At 42.1% G+C, this 17,041-nt stretch overlaps 1 protein-coding gene across 5 annotated transcripts in view; it reads left to right on the top strand.

Moving 5' to 3' along the window:
• Nucleotides 1–11,505, top strand: part of mllt10 (MLLT10 histone lysine methyltransferase DOT1L cofactor) — a 47,034-nt gene extending 35,529 nt beyond the window's left edge. For 4 of the 5 annotated variants that reach the window (XM_085172635.1, XM_085172636.1, XM_085172634.1 and 1 more), the window contains 8 exons: nucleotides 2,856–2,946; nucleotides 3,953–4,143; nucleotides 5,474–5,623; nucleotides 6,294–6,349; nucleotides 7,589–7,890; nucleotides 8,225–8,248; nucleotides 8,569–8,659; nucleotides 9,000–11,505. In XM_085172635.1, the coding sequence (XP_085028761.1) occupies nucleotides 2,856–2,946; nucleotides 3,953–4,143; nucleotides 5,474–5,623; nucleotides 6,294–6,349; nucleotides 7,589–7,890; nucleotides 8,225–8,248; nucleotides 8,569–8,659; nucleotides 9,000–9,281 (1,187 nt within the window). In that variant the 3' untranslated portion in view covers nucleotides 9,282–11,505. The remainder of the gene's footprint in view (nucleotides 1–2,855; nucleotides 2,947–3,952; nucleotides 4,144–5,473; nucleotides 5,624–6,293; nucleotides 6,350–7,588; nucleotides 7,891–8,224; nucleotides 8,249–8,568; nucleotides 8,660–8,999) is intronic. The other variant, XM_085172632.1, reaches the window with a different exon arrangement.
• Nucleotides 11,506–17,041: the final 5,536 nt, after the last annotated feature.

Raw genomic sequence — 17,041 nt, 5'->3', positions numbered from 1 at the left:
GAAGCAAGAGAAAAGAGGCGAATAAAGAGTGGAGAGGAGGAAGCAGTTCCTGCTGCCGGTCAGCAGTCATCAGAGCCAGATCCAGGCTGACCTGCAGGTCAGCTCACTAATCAGGCTGACTGACAGGGGGCCGCGTGTGTGTGCGCGCATTCGTTCATGCGTGTCTCCATGTGTGTATGTGATCCAGAGACCTAAATCTGTTTACCTCACTTTATAAGCACCTATTTTTAATGGGTGCAAATTATGCATCTCAAGTTATTAACATCAGCACGTTTTTAGAAGTGAGTGCAGCGTTTTTTTGGTTTATTTTTTAGAAACTATGGACAGGCAGGTTCAGTGTGTTCAGCAAACCTTATATATAATTCATGAAAATGAACATTTTGATTGCAAACTCTAAAAAACCCCAAAAAAACCAACAACAATTGTTTTCTTTTTGTAATTAAGAAAGGAAAAGATTTTATACCATATTTAATTTTGTAAGTTGTTTCAGGTGTGTGTGTGTGTGTGTGTGTGTGTGTGTGTGTGAGTGAGTGTGTGTGTGCGCGCGCGTGTGTGCTGTGCTGTTGTGTAAAATTAAATGTTTCCAATTGGAAATGTGTTTAATTTGTAATTAAATTAAATGTATAATTCAATATGAAGTCATTTCTGACGTTTACACAATTTCAGATGTGAGTATTGTAAATGTTCTCCACTTTAATTTTCAGTGAAACTTAAATATAAACATAGTATGAATTAATAGGCCAGTGGTTTTTCTTTATTGATTAGCTTTTCTTTAGCGTCAGTAAAATTTCTTTGTGCAAAAGGTGAAATATTCAGATATTAAACCAGCAAACAAGTATTGTATATTTTCCCCCCTATATTTGGAAACAGACTATTTTTGGAATATTGACAGTTGATTCATTATTAAAATAGTGGCAGATATATTTTCACTTGATTGACCTATTGCTTCATTGAGCTGCACTAACCAGTAATGAAAATAATCATTAAGCAGCCTTAATGAACATTGATATTTCCTTACCATAACATTAAGCACACAGACGTGGAGAACACGTGTCTGCGGCTACATAAGCATGAAGTTCTGTTTGTCGGCTAGTAAGGGTCATGTGAGCGTAAACGTGCAAGGTGTGTGTGTGCGTGTGTTTGTATGCATGCAGCCTGTTTACTTTGGCAGCCGTTTCTCTTTGCTTTTGAGTGTCTGGAGGGAGGTGCCAGGGACGAAAAGGGTTACGACAGAAAAAAGGACTTGAAAAAGAAGAGAGCGAGGGACTGGAGTGGTGACCTGGTGGGGGTAAAAGCTGGGATTGACTGTCTTAAGTAGAGGGGAGTTTGTGTGAGTGTGTAAATGCAAAAGTCTGTGTGCATGTGTGATTCATTACTCTCACTGAGGAAAATGAAAAGAAGCGTCTGGCCAGGGGCCCAGAGGGAGGAGAGACAGAGACTCTCACAGAAGGTAGAGAGGGAAGCACATGCAGTTTGAATGAAGGCTTGTGTTCGAAAGAGATACAGAGAGAGAGAGAGAGAGAGAGAGTTTTGTAGATTGCAGAGCCCACAGTATTGCAGCGCATGTAGCCTGGGTCAGAGGGGAAACAGAAAAACTTGAAAAGGGTTCTCTGTCTTCACTTCTTTTTATCATCCCGGACCCTTGAAAAAATATACTCCAGAGTGGATAAATCCATTGCTTTAGTGTGGTAGAGGACAATTATGCTTTTGAAAAATAATGTTGTACGCCTGGGGTGAAATTCCAGTGTGTCTCGGGTCATGCAGACTGCCACCCCTGTATGTATTTCCAAAATTAACCAGCATTTTAACTTTAAAAACTCCACAAACCATCACATATTTTCTTTTATAACTAAAGTGTTTTTAAAAATTCCAATTAAAGAAATCCAAATATAGTTAATTGGGAGTGATTGTGCTGTGTAACTGCTCTGCAGCGTGATGAAGATCCACCCTACTTAACTATGTTTTACAGCTGGGGTCAAGACAAATCTGTCATTTCCTGCAGCAGAAACATGTCTTGAGCTCAAAACTGCGTTTATAACAAATTGTCAAACTTTAGCAAATGTCCTGATGTGTGATTTTCAAGCCGTTAAAGAAGGCTCAGAGTCTCCGGTCTGGATCAGTCTGTGAAGCTCCCTATAAGACATTTGAATGATCAATTTTTAAGCATTACAACACTATGCAAAATGTATTTACAAGCCACAGTTAAATGACTCATTTTCTCTGCCAGGAAACAGAAATAAACGACTAAACGATGAGTCTGGCTGTATTAAAACGCAGGTGATCACAAAGAGCCCGAGGATAGAAAACAAAGCAGGAAAGCTGGGTTGTTACGGATGTCTGGCATGTTTGGCAGTCTGTATTGTTTGGTTGCCTAAATAAATGAAGAAGCGTGTTTTTTTATTCTTGTTTTTGTCTTGACTGGCGGCTTAAAAAAATAACCTGAAAACAGTATTGTGAGTGCGCTTTCACATTCAACTTCAGCCGGCTCAGTGTGGATATTTTGATTTTTATTTCATCATATATTGTGCAAAGCAGTTAGTCTAAGATCCAGTCCTATATTACAAACAATGACTGAACAGGCTCATGCTGTGAAATGCTTATGTTTATGCCTGGTCTGTATTCTGATCATTAAAAGTACCCTAACTTCCAAGTAGGAAACTAAAATAAACGTCTTTATTCTCACATCTAACCCTCCAAAATTTGCAGAGCATTCATTTAAAGGCCACAAATGAATTCCACATTTTTATGCTCATGTCAACCTTATTCCATAATTTCATCCTAACAACAGAAAAACATCTTCTGTCCGTGTTCTTGTCCAATTGATTTTCTTTCTGTGTGTGTGTGTCTGTGTGCAGATCAGGAGGCGGGAGACGGCAGCAGCAGCGGCGGCGGTTGTGTCGGAGCTCAGGGCTTCTCCATAAGAGCTTCTCCCAAGACCACCCCGCGGTGAGTGCGCACACACACACACACACAGATACCCTCCCCAGCACTCCCTCACCATTTACATTCCTCACTGGTCCCCCTCCTTCACCCATCCCCCCCTCCCCCTTTCTGCTTTTCCCTTTGCTGGCCCCCTCATCTCCCCTCTCTTCCTCTCACTCCTCAAACACACACATGCACACTCTCTCTTTTGCTCTTGCCCCTACAGGCAATTCTTGCTCTCTCAGCCATCGATAACTTGTGTTTTTGAAGGTGGTAACCATCCTTCAAGTCCAGTTAGATGTTTTTTTCCTGTCTTCTTGTGTTTAAGGACAGTGTGATGAGTTATTGTATCTCCTCCATTTTGGAATGTTTGCATGGATCATTCAGGATCACGGGAAAATTGATCATACAGATAAACTAAACGCTATTGTCTGTGGAATGGGTGATTTCACTTGATAAGGTTGGTTATATATGGTTTTATTTTTAAATTTAAATTTTTGGTCTTAAATTTAACTGCAAAAGGAAACACTGTAGCAAAATGAGGCGACTGTAAGACTGTTTAAGCTTCTTTAAAGTTTCATGTGCGAGTGGTGAGTTAAGTCATATTTTTACATTCCACAATAGGGGAAAATAAGATGCCCTTTGCACACCTACGGCTCAGTCATCTCTTCCGGTGTCCTTTATTTCCCCTTTTCCCCTCTCCTCCTCTCCTCAGGCTCCAACAGCTTGTCTCAGTGCACACTGAGATTTATCGTATCAAGACAGTGCACTTCCCTCTCTCTGTCTGTCTCCCCCTGTTGCATGTCTTCTTTCTTCCTCTCTCTCCTAGTCTTTTTCTAGCTCTCGCGCGCAGACAGAAAGCCTGGCCCCTTTTCATTAGGGGCCACTGTAACAACAAATTGATGTAGTTTTATAGCCAGCAGTGACTATGTTTGTCTGACGTTTATGTTAGGTCGTTAATCTCCCTATTGACCTCTCCATCTCTCCTTTTCTATCAATGCACTCTCTCTCTCTCTTCCCCTACATTCAGCTCTCCGATTGGTGGCCTGCAGATCCGCTATGACTCTTCTGGGTCGTTGCCGGGGCCGGGGCAGGGGTTGCTAGGGGCGGGAGGAGGCGGGGAGACGTTGCCCCCAGTGGCCACCAGCATTGAGCAGCTCCTGGAGAGGCAGTGGAACGAAGGACAGAGCTTCCTGCTGCAGCAGGGAGCGCAAGGAGACGGTGAGAAGACGCAAGCACCAAGAATTGTTAAAAATACAAGATTACCTAAAAGAATCATCCAATTTCAGACGATTGCTCACCAGTAACTACTGAAAAACAGGCCTCTAAGCAGGGAGTGATTATTGGTAGCAGTGGCTGCAGTGACTCCAGACATGCTTGCAAAAGTATGGGACGAGTTTGACTATCGTGTGGACTAATGCCGGGTGTCAACAGGGGGATATATGGAGCACTTGTGAAAATTTTGTATGTAAAATATACCAAAAGCTTTTATGTCCATTACTTTAAAAATATAGCCTTTTGAAATCGGATGATTCTGTTTGATACACACTTATGAGTTTGTTAATTCAATTTAAGTCTCTCACCAGACTGATTTTATTTCTACCTGAGACACCCTCACAGCATTTTATTGAACAAATAAGTCACATAAAAAACCAAAATAATAGTTTTACTCTCTATTTAAAAGATACAGTATAAGGCAAAGGGCCTGAAATCAAACAAAGGCAGGATGAAAACAAAAGGTGAATTCTCTTCATCTCAAAAATGACAGGAGATTAATCTCCTACCTCACACGCACTCATACACTTTGTCCACTTCACCATTTCCTTCTCTGTGTCAATTGATCCGTCGGCTCTTTGCCTTCGAGCTGTTGTGCAGAGCCGCTCCCTCTTTCAGTCACATTTTCACTTTATCTGTTATTGTTGCACCTGTCAATCTCTTGCTGGTTATCTACCTATCTGAACATCCCTTCTGGGATCAATAAAGTGAAAATGAAAAAGGGGGATGGCAGCCTGGTCGTTAGAAAGGCTGTCCTTCAATCAGACGAGTCAGGTTTAAGTTCCTGCATCTGCAAACCCTCCTCCTCCTCCTCCTCCCCCGATACTGAGTCCGTGCAGGCTGCAGGGTCACTGTAGCTGACCTTGATCTCTGACATGTCTGTGGGGAGTATCTGTCTGATCGTCACTGTGTGTGTTGTTAATGTGAGGTATAAGAAAAGGCAGATTTAGAAAATGAGTGGCCTTTTAGAAAGTAAGGATATTGGTGAAAGGGTCAGTCCTGTAAAGATTCATCCCAGCATATAACCCAGCACCAGCACTGGTTATTTTACCTTCACTGTGGTGCAGCTAAAACAACAAGTGGGCTAACAGTGTTGACTGCAGATTGTGACGGGGCTGAGTTTTATTTCATTTGTGCAATTTTGAAGTCTTTATTTTCTCACACAGGTGTGGAGAGCAGTAAATTGAAAATTCAGAACGGAGCTATTACAGAATATTTGGAGCAGGAAATAAAAAATCGCTGCTTTTTCTGTTCCCTCTCTCCTTCTCTTTCTCAGTGGTGAGCATGTTGAAGTCTCTGCACCAGCTCCAGGAGGAGAACAGGAGGCTGGAGGAGCAGATAAAAACTCTGACCATGAAGAAAGAGAGACTGCAGCTTCTCAGCGCACAGCTATCAGTGCCTTTCACACCTGCCACGGCCTCCTCGGGTACACAGACACTCTTACTTACTTACTTAGAAATCAAGGTGAATGATGCACACCAGTGAGCCACAGCACCTGCCTGGCATTGTGCAGGTCTGCTTTGTGTCACTGAAACAGCTGCACCCCCATTGATGTGTTTTGTGGTATCAGGCATCAAGCATGGCAGCAGGAGATCCTTAAAATGTTACTACCTCCATGGACTAAAAAAAATCACAGAAGCTTGATCAGATTGAGAGCTCGGGAATTTAAAGGACAAGATGACACCTAAAGTTATCGTTCAAGCAATTTTTGCACTGAGGGTGTGTTATATTTCTGTAAATGTGACAGTCCAGTACTGTTGGCATGAAAGGTTTGAATGTGGCCTGCAACACTATTTTGGAGGGTGTATGACTAACAACCATCATCACCCTGCCTCTGCCAGCTTCCCTTCCTCCCATAGCACAGCCTGGTGCATACATGTGTTTATATCCAAAGTTATTCAGATTCTTGCATCTGCACATGTTATTTTTTTTCAGCTTTAAGATCTGACTGAGCTACTCTCTTGTTCCCGATCGAAACGATGGATTGTTGCTGGCTGACGTCATTTAGCACAGAAAATTTCTAGAACTTGAAAAGCAGGTTTCACATTTTTAGACTAGCCCTACTGAGACATGTCTAACCTTTCGGTTATCCACAGATGTGAAGGGAGCCCAGCCGGCAGCAGCTGACTCGTCTTTACCTGTGGCGACTCAGGTAAGGACAAATTCATGGTTTGACTCCTGGCTTGAAATCTGTAGTCACCAGAATTTGTGTTTTCGAACTAGTTTTTATGTTTTGATTTCTGTTTTGATGTGGCTTTATTTTTAGTTAGTTTTTATTAGTTTCAGTGTTAGTTTTAGTCTTGAACACTCAGTAATTTATTTATGGCAAATGCCAGAGGCAAGACCAGTCAGAATAGAAATTGCAATATAAACAGAACTTTTTGTAGTTGACTCACAGGCTTGTTGACTTTGAAAGCTTTTTCTTTTATTCTATTTATTCTTTAACATTGTAAATTAAGCAAACTGTAATGATCGCTTTATTTTAATGTCAAAAAGGTGTGAAATAACGCATGTCCCAATTAATAGGCCACATCCTTCGGAGGCCGTATTTGAAGGTCGATTATGTCACAGCAAGGCGATGAAGGCTGTCCCAATTCGAAGGCTGCTCCAAATGCGGCCGACAAATATGTCCTTCATTAACTATCCCAGAATTCATAGCACGACCCTGCCAATTCCAGTTTCCAACAATAGTTTTAATATTACTCCTATTACTTTTTCTGGGTCACCAAATAAACTTTTAAGATGTTTTCAGGCGAGAATGTAGCTGTGTAAGCTTCAAATATCTGGTTGGTTTATCAAGACATCACATATTTGCAAACGTGCTTCAACGTTTTCGAAGACGTCTGTTACCCACCAGCTCGATAGCTGACCGGGTGGTCAAGGCTCACTAGAGCCGGCAAGAACAGCAAACTCCCGGCACATCGTTTTCAGATCCCCACGGTCTTTCACTCGGGTTAAACATGAAATATAAGTCACTTAGATAACTTAAAATGTTATTGTTTGGCTTTTTTCAGTGTTTTATTTGTTCCTGAGTAAATCAGTTTGGCTGAGATTAAAGTTATAGTTTTGACACAGCTGAATAAATGTCAAACAGAAAACACAGAAGTGTGAGATGGTAGAGAGGGAGATGTACTCCAGTGTTCTGTTATATATTAGCGAGCGAGGAGCAGACGGCTGAGTTTATTGAACTCCCCCGAGACCCAAAAATCTGAAGGTTAGACCGTCCCATTTCACAGCCTCGCACTTCCGGCCTTCTAGGTCTTCGAAGGACCCGGCCCATGTAGACCGCGAAGGCCTGGTCCTCTGCGGGATGCAGCCTATGAATTAGGACATAGCTACAGATTCTGAATGCAGGACTTGTCATTAATGGGAGTCTCTTTCTGGTCCTCAGGATAGTGCATCTTGTGGTGGTCACAGCAGTAGTGGTTCCACCTCCTCCCTCTCCACACCTCCCTCGGTGTCCCAGAGTCCACCTCAGCCACAGCTCAATGGGGTCGCCTCCGTAGGGGCGACCCCGGCTGGGTTGGGTGGCGTGGCGGGGTTAATGGGGGCTCTGGGCGCAGGGAGTGCGCTGGGCATGGGTGGAATCGTCGGTGCTCTGAACGGCGTGATCCAGACGCCGGCCGGCACCTCCAGCCCTCACACACACACTACAGGAGCAGCTACAGGCGTCACTTTGCCCGTCAATAACAAGTATGGCTGTTTTCATCTTCCTCTAATACATTAAGCGTCCTTTTCAGATTAATAAAGCGTCAACACTGGGATGCGAATTGTGTTGGAAACCTTTGATGATAATAAAATCAATACATGTGGTTTCACATCACCCTTCCCAACAAATTGGTTGACTGTCAGCGAGTTAAAGAGCTCCAGATGGGTGTCAGTAGCTTCACATTTTCAAGGCCCTTTCACATAAGCACATAGTTAAGTACTTAAAATGTTTGTCTCGGCTTCCCAAGAAGTTTAAATGTGAACTTTATTGCATCCTCTCTTCCTCTTTGTGTCTTTTTGCTTCCACGATGGATTTTAGCAACTCAGCAACTAGTAAGACCAGGTGAGGCAGAAGCTGGTGCACTTCACAAACAGCCATAGCTCTGTTTTCATCAGTGTCAGCTTTGTGAAAAAATGCTGTAGTCATGCATGTTTTTTTGAGTTTGAATCTTTTCTTGTTTTGTTTTGGGGGGTTTTTTGAAGCAAAAAATAAGCTCATGTTTTTCTTTATAACTTATAGAAACAGATAAATATTTATATTTTCTGTCACTCTCACCGTCACAGACCTGTAATGTTTTAAAAAAGTGTGCTAAACAGTCTGATACTGTGCAGGCAGAGTGTTAATTGCATTTGTCTCACTGTGAGTGTGCTTTGTCTCCTCAGCGCGGCGCGAATCGGCCTGCTGTCTGAGCAGCAGAGATTGCTCCTGCAGCAGCATCAGCTCCACCAGCTGCTGTCCTCACAGCCTTCAGTGGTACTACACACACACACTACGCACATTTGATTACTTACTACTATCACACACGGTTAAACACACACAAAGACACTGAGCTACAATTTTCTTTTAGACAATAGTCTAAATCACCTAGCTTATTAACTCTTCTTCTTCCCCTCTTTTCCACACTTTCCCCTGCTTTTTTTCTTCTGTCTCACGCTCTGTTCCCCCCTCCATCCCTTATTCGCCCCTTCAACTCTTTTCTTTAATGACACCTCCACTTAATCCTCTTTTCTTTTTTTTCTTCTTTTTTTCCTCTCATTCTTCCTCCTTGTTTCCTCCCGCCTTGCATCTCCCCCTTCCTCCCTCTGCTCCCCAGGAGCAGCAGCAGGTGTTGCTCTACCAACTGATGCAGCAGCAGGACCTCCAGCAGCTGCAGTCCCTCTCCTCCTCTGCCCAGATTCCCTCCATCCCACTCTCTTCCGCTCAGCTGCCCATCAACAACTTGCTGCCCGGCGCCCAGAGCCAGGGCCAAGGCACCATCACCGCCAACCCCTTCCTGGCGCTGCAGCACGCACACGCCGACACGCATGGCTCAGGGGCGCAGAAGCCTCGGCTAGCCGAAAAAGCAGTGGGCGTCGGAGGGCAAGAGAAGACGTGACGGCATATGTTCTTTTTGTTTCCTTTTTTCTTTTTATTGTTTTTTTTTTTTACATATATATAAATATATATATATATATATACATGCGCAGAGTTTTTTGGGATCAGTCTGTTGGTCAACTTTGTAGGTTAGTGATGAGAACATCTGCAGGAGAGCAAAATGTGTTCATGTTAGATATTTGTTTCCAGTGGTGTGTTAAAGCATAACACACACACACTCTCTGTGTGGAGTTATACAGAAGACTGTCTGTAGTTTAGGTTCTGATCTCGACACCACGTTTTGTGTCATTTTGTATTATTTATTTGATTTAACGACTTTTTAGCTGCTTTGAGTCCTTATTTTGATTGCTTTGTCTACTTAAAGATTTTTTTTTAATTATTTAATACTGCTGGTAGTAACTGAACGTGTGTTACTCTCAGCACGTAGCACCAGCGGACATGGTGTGTTTAGTCTCTTCTCTCAACAGTTCAGTTGACTGACAGGTTCCCAGAAGCTCTTTTTATTTCTTCGGTGTTTCCTACTCCGAATCTTGTTCCAGGTTTTGTTTTGGGGTTTTTTTTTTCCTCTCTCTTTTTTTTTTTTTATTAATGTTTTTGTAATGGTCTGGTCTCTCTGCTGTTTCACTCTCTCAGGGGCTTCAGCCAAACCAGCAGTTGTGCTGCAGCACACAGCTGGCACACACACAGAACTACAAACATTAAAAAAAAAAAGAAAAGAAAATGGCAGCAATATTATGATTAGGACAACAGTACAATTTCCTGTTATAGGACTTACCAGTCATAGATGTGTGATTGACATATGTCTCGCAGCAGTCCTGGAGGGACTATCAAATGAGGAAATGTCCCACACGTCCTCAGTGCTGCCTTCTCTCCCCGTGTCTCCTTCCCGCAGTTTGCGTACATCCATTAATGTCCGTGAGCCAAGCCTCGTGTGGTCACCACAGAAGCCTTGCTTTTGACTGTCTCTTCTCTGGGCCAGATACAGGAGGATCATTCTGGGAAAAGAAATGTAAAAGAGGAAAAAAACAAAAGATTATTCAAAAAAGTACGTTGAATGTTCACAAAGATGCTTAAATCCACGTCACACATCCACTTTCAGAGATAAACCACGCAGTTGGTTATCAGCAAGTGGAAGTGATTGCATTTCATCTTCCCGATTGAGCCTCCTGCTGCACCTACCTCTCGAGCAGGACCAGCCTATCAGGACCTAAAAGGCCGACAGCAGCGGCCACTTAAAAACCCACAACAGTCAGGACTGGCCAATCAGGGTCCAAACCCAAGTGCCTGAGGCCAAAAGAGGAAAGTGGGATTTTGTTTTTTTTTTTTAAAAAACAAACAAATATATATATATTAAAAAAAACTTGGTCACTCTACCCAATTTTTCACAGTGCTACTGGTAATGAAGCTGCGTTGCTAAGGCAACAGATTACAAAAACTCTTGGTCCTTCAGGCTGGACGTCTCTAACAAAACTAGGAACTTTTATTCTGCTGCATTCTCTAATATCAAAGCCAACTTTGTGTTGTGCTTTCTATTTATCTGGAGGTTTTGTGTAATGGGCATAAGATGATATATTTTAAAAGCCCACTTGTTTTTGCAATTTAGCATCATTTTGTACTACTGTGTAAATTTTTTGTTTCTTTTGTTCCTCTGTTCAGTCTAATCTTGCTGTAAACCCTTTTAATGATTTCTATTTTTGTCATGTGTTTAAAGCTAGGAGCTACTTATTAGTTGGCTGATTTGGGAGGGGTTGTGGTTGTATATAGGTGTTTGTAGGAGAGGAGGAAGTGTGTGTGTGTGTGGGGGGGGGGGCACTTGGTGGCACAGTTTTTACCTCGTTAAGTGTACATAAATCTTTCTCATTGGCCGTTGGTTGTACATAAGTGATTATGATTGCTCGTGCTGGTGTGAAGGAAAGCCAATGAAGCCTCAGTTCATGTGTGTGAATCTTTAGGACCAGACAATAAGGTTGACAGTGACTGGACACAAAAGTATTAATTTATTTTTATATGTGCAGGGACATTGTGTTTCTTTTTTTTCTTTTCTTTTCTTTTTTTAATGTTTTGCACCATTTTCTTGATGGAAAGTCATTTTATACTCTGGGCACCATGTTTTCATCTGTGCACACATTTTGTTGGATAAATTTTCTAAGAGTGTAAAAAAATTGGTGGGGGATTGACAATGTATTTAAAAAAAAGAAAATTAAAGAAACACTCTGGTTAAGTAAGAGCAGCGTTTGGTGTTTGTATCAAAGTATCAGTAAAAAAAATGCATTAGACTTTTACAGTTATGAAGTACGGTTTATATCTGAACTGACTGTGGAGATACTTTCTTCTATTATCATCTAATGACCGCATCATGTCACAAAATTCAAATAATCGTAATCATGACAATTCAGTTGAGCACCTTTAGGATGTGTGCAACGGAGGAGTCAGATCATGGATGTGCAGCAGACGAATCTCCAACTCCTGTGTGATCCCTTCGTGTCAGTACGGATCAAAATCTCTGAGAAATGTTTCTAGCATCTTGTTGAATCTGCGCCATCAAGAATTAAGACGCATCTACAGGGCAAAGACAGGGTCCATAAAGACGAGGCGTACCTAATAAAGTGGCTGCTGAGTATGTAATGCAATTTTTTTTAAAGAATTTTTTTCAAACAAATTTAACAAATTATATAAAATATGAGATTTTAATAAGTTTTTAAGCTTGGCCACTTTTGTAGGGGAACACAAAATCACACACGCTGTAAATGTGTTTGCTTTTTACCGTGACGCTGATCAGTAGAAAGAAACTAAATGAACCAGAGAGAGGGCTGGACACTAGTTTTCATCCGGCCTGGTGCTAAAACAGCACTAAAAAAAAACCCCCAATGAGATGACATTTAATTCAAAACAAATGCACGCAGTTTAAAAATCCCCCAACAGAGCCCGTTCATAAACTCACTAGTTTTAAACCACCTCACAAATACTTCTTTAAAACAACTAATATTATCAAAAAATAAATTACAAGCTGCATATATTTTAATTCGCTGATTAAATGCATGTTATTTTTGTCCTTTCTGCCCATATGTCAGATGATTTACGAGGTGAGTGTAGATGAGATTAAAACAGTGGTTTCTTTTCCCCAGTTTGAAGCCACTCTTACGAGCGGACTTGTAAGCTGTATTTTGAATAGAGTCAAACCTTTCCTGACTTGTACTCCGTGCCTTTAATTACACTGTAAATTGTGGACGAGGAGGCGCTAAGCGGGATGTGAATTATTCTGTAACAAGAAGGGAGGTGAGGGGGGGTTTGGGGGAGAAAAATAAATAATCATTTCTATTGGCAACCAAAGTGCCAATAGAAACTCAACATCTTTAAATTTAAACATTGTGCTTCGGGGCTCCTGTCCTTACAAATATGCACCCACAACCAAAGCTGATGACTTCCAGCTGCCGCTGCTGTGTTTGCGTTGAAGAGGTGGGGGCACCATTCTGCTACATCTGCTTCTGCCCTGGTAATTAAAAGCTCACTTTCCTCCTGCACCCCCCTACTCCCTCGAAAATACACCCCCTCTTTAAGAGTTTTACCCCCCCCCCCCCCCGCTCGCCCGCGCGCTTTGCATGTACACGCACAAATACACCCAGAATCTAACCTGCATTCAACAACGCAACCCCCCTTTTTCCTTTACCCGAGCACTTGCTCATTCACCCCTCCCACTGCCAACTATCCCTCACTGTGACCTCCCCTCATCCATCCACCCTCCACTCACTATCAGCCCTGTCAATCAAAGCTAGGCTGTTTAAAACGCATACCCCCCAGCACCACCACTTCCCCACCTCCACCATCTTTTATAAGCCTCCCACTAACAGCCCTGCCTCTCTCTCACACACACGCACACACACGCATGCGGGCCAGAGCCACTGTGTCCATCATCGATCACGCTCCCCCAGAAGCATTTTCCAGGGTTGGGAGGGCTTACCAGCTGATTCAGGACCCCTGTGTGCTGCCCAACCAGGTGCCTGATTACAAAGTCAAAACATGACTAAGCCGCGGTATTAGGAGACAGGAGAGCGCTCTGTCTTATGCACACACACACATACACATAGAGCAGATAGCAGGCCAGCGGGAGGGTTAAGCCCGGGATGATTAGACAAATGTAGGGCAGATATCTGCGGCTTCAGAGGCAGGCTGAGCCGCTGTCACCGAGGAATGCTCTGCAGCATTAAAGATACCTGTCTCACACTGAGCATGCTCACTCTGCGGTTCAGTTTCTACTTAAATGTTCTCCTTTTTTTTTCCAGGTAAGGCTTTTGTAATTGATTAGTGTTCGTGAAGGCTTTGAATAAGCCCCAAATAATAAATAAATAAATATGGCGAAAAGTGCAGTGAAAAGGAGGTTTTATATACATGGGTTTAAAATCTTGGGGGAAAACATTTTACAACAGTTAAAGAAATATTTCAACTAGCAATGCAGAAAGATCAAACTTGATTTGTAATTGTGTCATTTGACTTTTATAAATAAGTAGAGGCCTTACATTAAAGAAAACCTAGAAAAGTAAGCTGCTGCAGCGGGTTGACACCAAGTGTGATTTTATTTTTCATTTATAAGATTTAAATTTATTTGTCTTATATGCATCAGCCTCTTGTTCCAGCATAATTTAAAAGTAAAAACATGAATTCACCCCCATGGAGTGAAAACCAAGAGTTTGTAAACGAATTGACTCCTTTACTGAGTGAAACGGAGGGGGAAAAGTCAAACTTGATGTTAAATAAACCTCCTAAAAATGCTTTTAGGGGGCTATTATTTTGAAAAGCCGACAGGTTGAAGATGCGCAGTTTCCACAGGACGTGAACTTTAACATACTTACAATATTTGTTGCAATCATCGCTCCCATTCTGTCACACTCCGGACCGAGCAGAAATAAAACTACAACAAAAGCCATAAAGCAAGTTCGCCAGATGCCAAAAATAATTCCTCTACACGGGTTTCGGCACATGTTTGGTAATTCAGCTAAATTATTTAATTAGACCCCAGCCTCAAATAGAGCAAAGAGCAATAAAGCCGAGAGAGGCTTCGGTGTAGTAAACCATTAGTAAGAAGGAGGCTGTCGCTGGTTTGTACAGTAATGCAGTGTAAATCATCACAGAGTGGCTGCCATTAGCAGGCTTAATCCTGGGCAGAAACCTGCAGTCAGCTGCCAGGGGCCCCGATCCGGTGCCGAGTGGAACCAGATCCGGCAAACAGAGGTGTTTAGGGCCGTGAGGGCAGGAGGAAGAGGAGGAAGGGTGCAAGAGACAGAGTGTGGAGGGAACAGCTGAGGAGATTCCCAGCGAGAGTGTGTGTGTGCGCGTGTGTGTATTTGTGTGTCAGCCCCCCCACAGGTCGCTCTCCTGTGGGATAATGGTGGCGAGGAGAAGCAGCAGGATTCAGCCTCATCCCTCTTCATTCTCAGACAGCTCGTATTCTTCTGCTAAGTGACACTCCTCTGTCACCCCCGGCACAAACACACACACACACACAGTCATGCATATATACACTATTCTCAGAATCCTCTCTTTGTGTGTGTGTGTGTGTGTGTGTGTGTGTGTGTGTGTGCCTTCCAGCTGAATTACACCTCACAGTTTCCTCGAAGCTTATTGATGCCACTGCAAAAATGACAAAGCAGGACGACTGACAGTAAACAAGCAGAGCACCCTTTTTACTTTCAAAGTCAAATTTGCCCACTTGTCAGCCTCGATCAGATCTGAAAAGCTTTGCAAAGCATTTGGACCGCCATAGACTGTGTTGCCTACAGCGGTGAGAAGTTATACGCAGCTTGTAAATTAAGCCAATAATGCTGAAATATTACAGAGAGATTAAAACTACACACAGCTCTGGAAAGATGGGAAACAAGTACAGAAGTAAACGCTCACAAAACTGAGCGAACCTGTCTGTGTGGAAAAATCATAATTGTGGAAATTGTGTAAAATAATAATAATAATTAATACATATGCAATATTATCGTATATTTTTTTAAACTATATTTTAGGAATGCATTTGGGGGGCTTTGTGGTGTTGCTTCCAACACAATAAAAACCCACGCCTAAATAAATAAAACTAAAAATAGCAATAAAATATAGTTTAGATATAGGCTGAGTTCAGTGTCAATAATTACCATAGAGTAATTCATTCAAATAAAAGGCGTTGTATAATAAAAGTGTTTGCAACACAGCCAGGAGTTTCCTGGTCGCCTCTCTGAGCTGCAGCGTGTCCCGCTGACTCAGCGGCGCCTGCTCCGCTCGCCTGCCGCTCAGAGTGCGTCGCTGCACGGCTCTAGAGCCGTCTTGCCTCGCGCCCCTCGCGGCTCCCGCTACGAGCGAGAAGAAAGGGAGCTCAGAAAACCGCAGAGAAGCGAGAAAGAGAACTTCACCGCGAGCTGATGGCAACAACAATTCAGCGGTGAAGGGAGGGAGGGGGGTGTTTGAAGAAGCGGTTGTTTTTTCTTGTTTCCGTGTCTGCTTTTCCCCTTTGGAGGCGGGGAAGGGGAAATGCAGCTCCCCGGTAAAAGCACTCTGCCACCGAGGAGCTCAGTGTAGCCGTGTGGGCTAAACGTGAAGCTCCGCGATGCTTTGATTTGTGTTTCAGGGCATCAAAATTCAAATCTATTATCGTAATAAATTATAAAACACTTTTTTACATTTTACGGCTGATTTATTATTATTTGTAATTTTTTTAAAACTCTTATTTTCACACACACTAATAACCCCCCCCCCCCCCCACTGTAGACAGACTGGTGTAATGCGCTTTTAGCGCAGTGATATTATGCTAAATGGGGATCTAATGACGTGAGACGACAGCAGGAAATATTTTAAAGTCACGTGTCACTTTAGGATCGTGTTTATGTGATCTCCTGCGAATATATATATATATATATATATATATATATATATATATATATATATATATATATATATATATATATATATATATATATATATATATATATTAATGGCGTTTACAAATGTGGGGTGTTAGCAGCATCGTCTTACTTTACTCTGTCGTCACAGCTGGTTGTTTTTCTGTAGTGTTTACCTCTTTAAAAAAAGAAGTAGAGCCTCCTATCTACTGTGGCGACCTGCGGGCTGTTGTTTTGAAGACCATCGACCACAGCAGCACACTGCAGGGAAGCTGCATGACCCACACAGAAATGCACTGAATTATGTATAAACTCAATTAAACTCATTTAGAAAGCTCCTGTTTTCTTTCCAAATGGCATTTCTCCCCCTTCAGCTCCTATTTATATTGTGTTATGTTGTTTAAAAGGTGTGCTGTGCCTATTTAAATGCACGGTAAAAAGAAAAAAAAAGAAAAAAAAAGAAAAATACATAAAACAATATATATATATATATATATATATATATATATATATATATATATATATACACACACACACACACACACACACACACACACACACACAATGTATGTACAAGGGATTAAGAGTTTAAAAAATTCAACACCAGGAATAATTAAAGAAAACAGTGGGATAAGGCTAATCTCTCACACACACACTTACAAGTAATATTAATTATAGAAATAAAAATCTAACATCCTAATCTGTATTTGCTATATTTACCATCACTTTGAATGGCGTCTGGCTGAAGAATGAAACACCATCGCAAGGACAGGTGGTGCTGGCAGAGATGAATGTAATCTTGTGGGGCTATAATGAATGTCACGGGATATAGATCTAAGATGAGATCTGGTTTGATCATCAGGTAAAAATAGATCAGTCACCGGCA

The sequence above is a fragment of the Neolamprologus multifasciatus genome, chromosome 9 (assembly GCF_963576455.1).
Source record: "Neolamprologus multifasciatus chromosome 9, fNeoMul1.2, whole genome shotgun sequence".
NCBI lineage: Eukaryota > Metazoa > Chordata > Actinopteri > Cichliformes > Cichlidae > Neolamprologus > Neolamprologus multifasciatus.
This window is presented reverse-complemented; position numbering and strand designations above follow the sequence as displayed.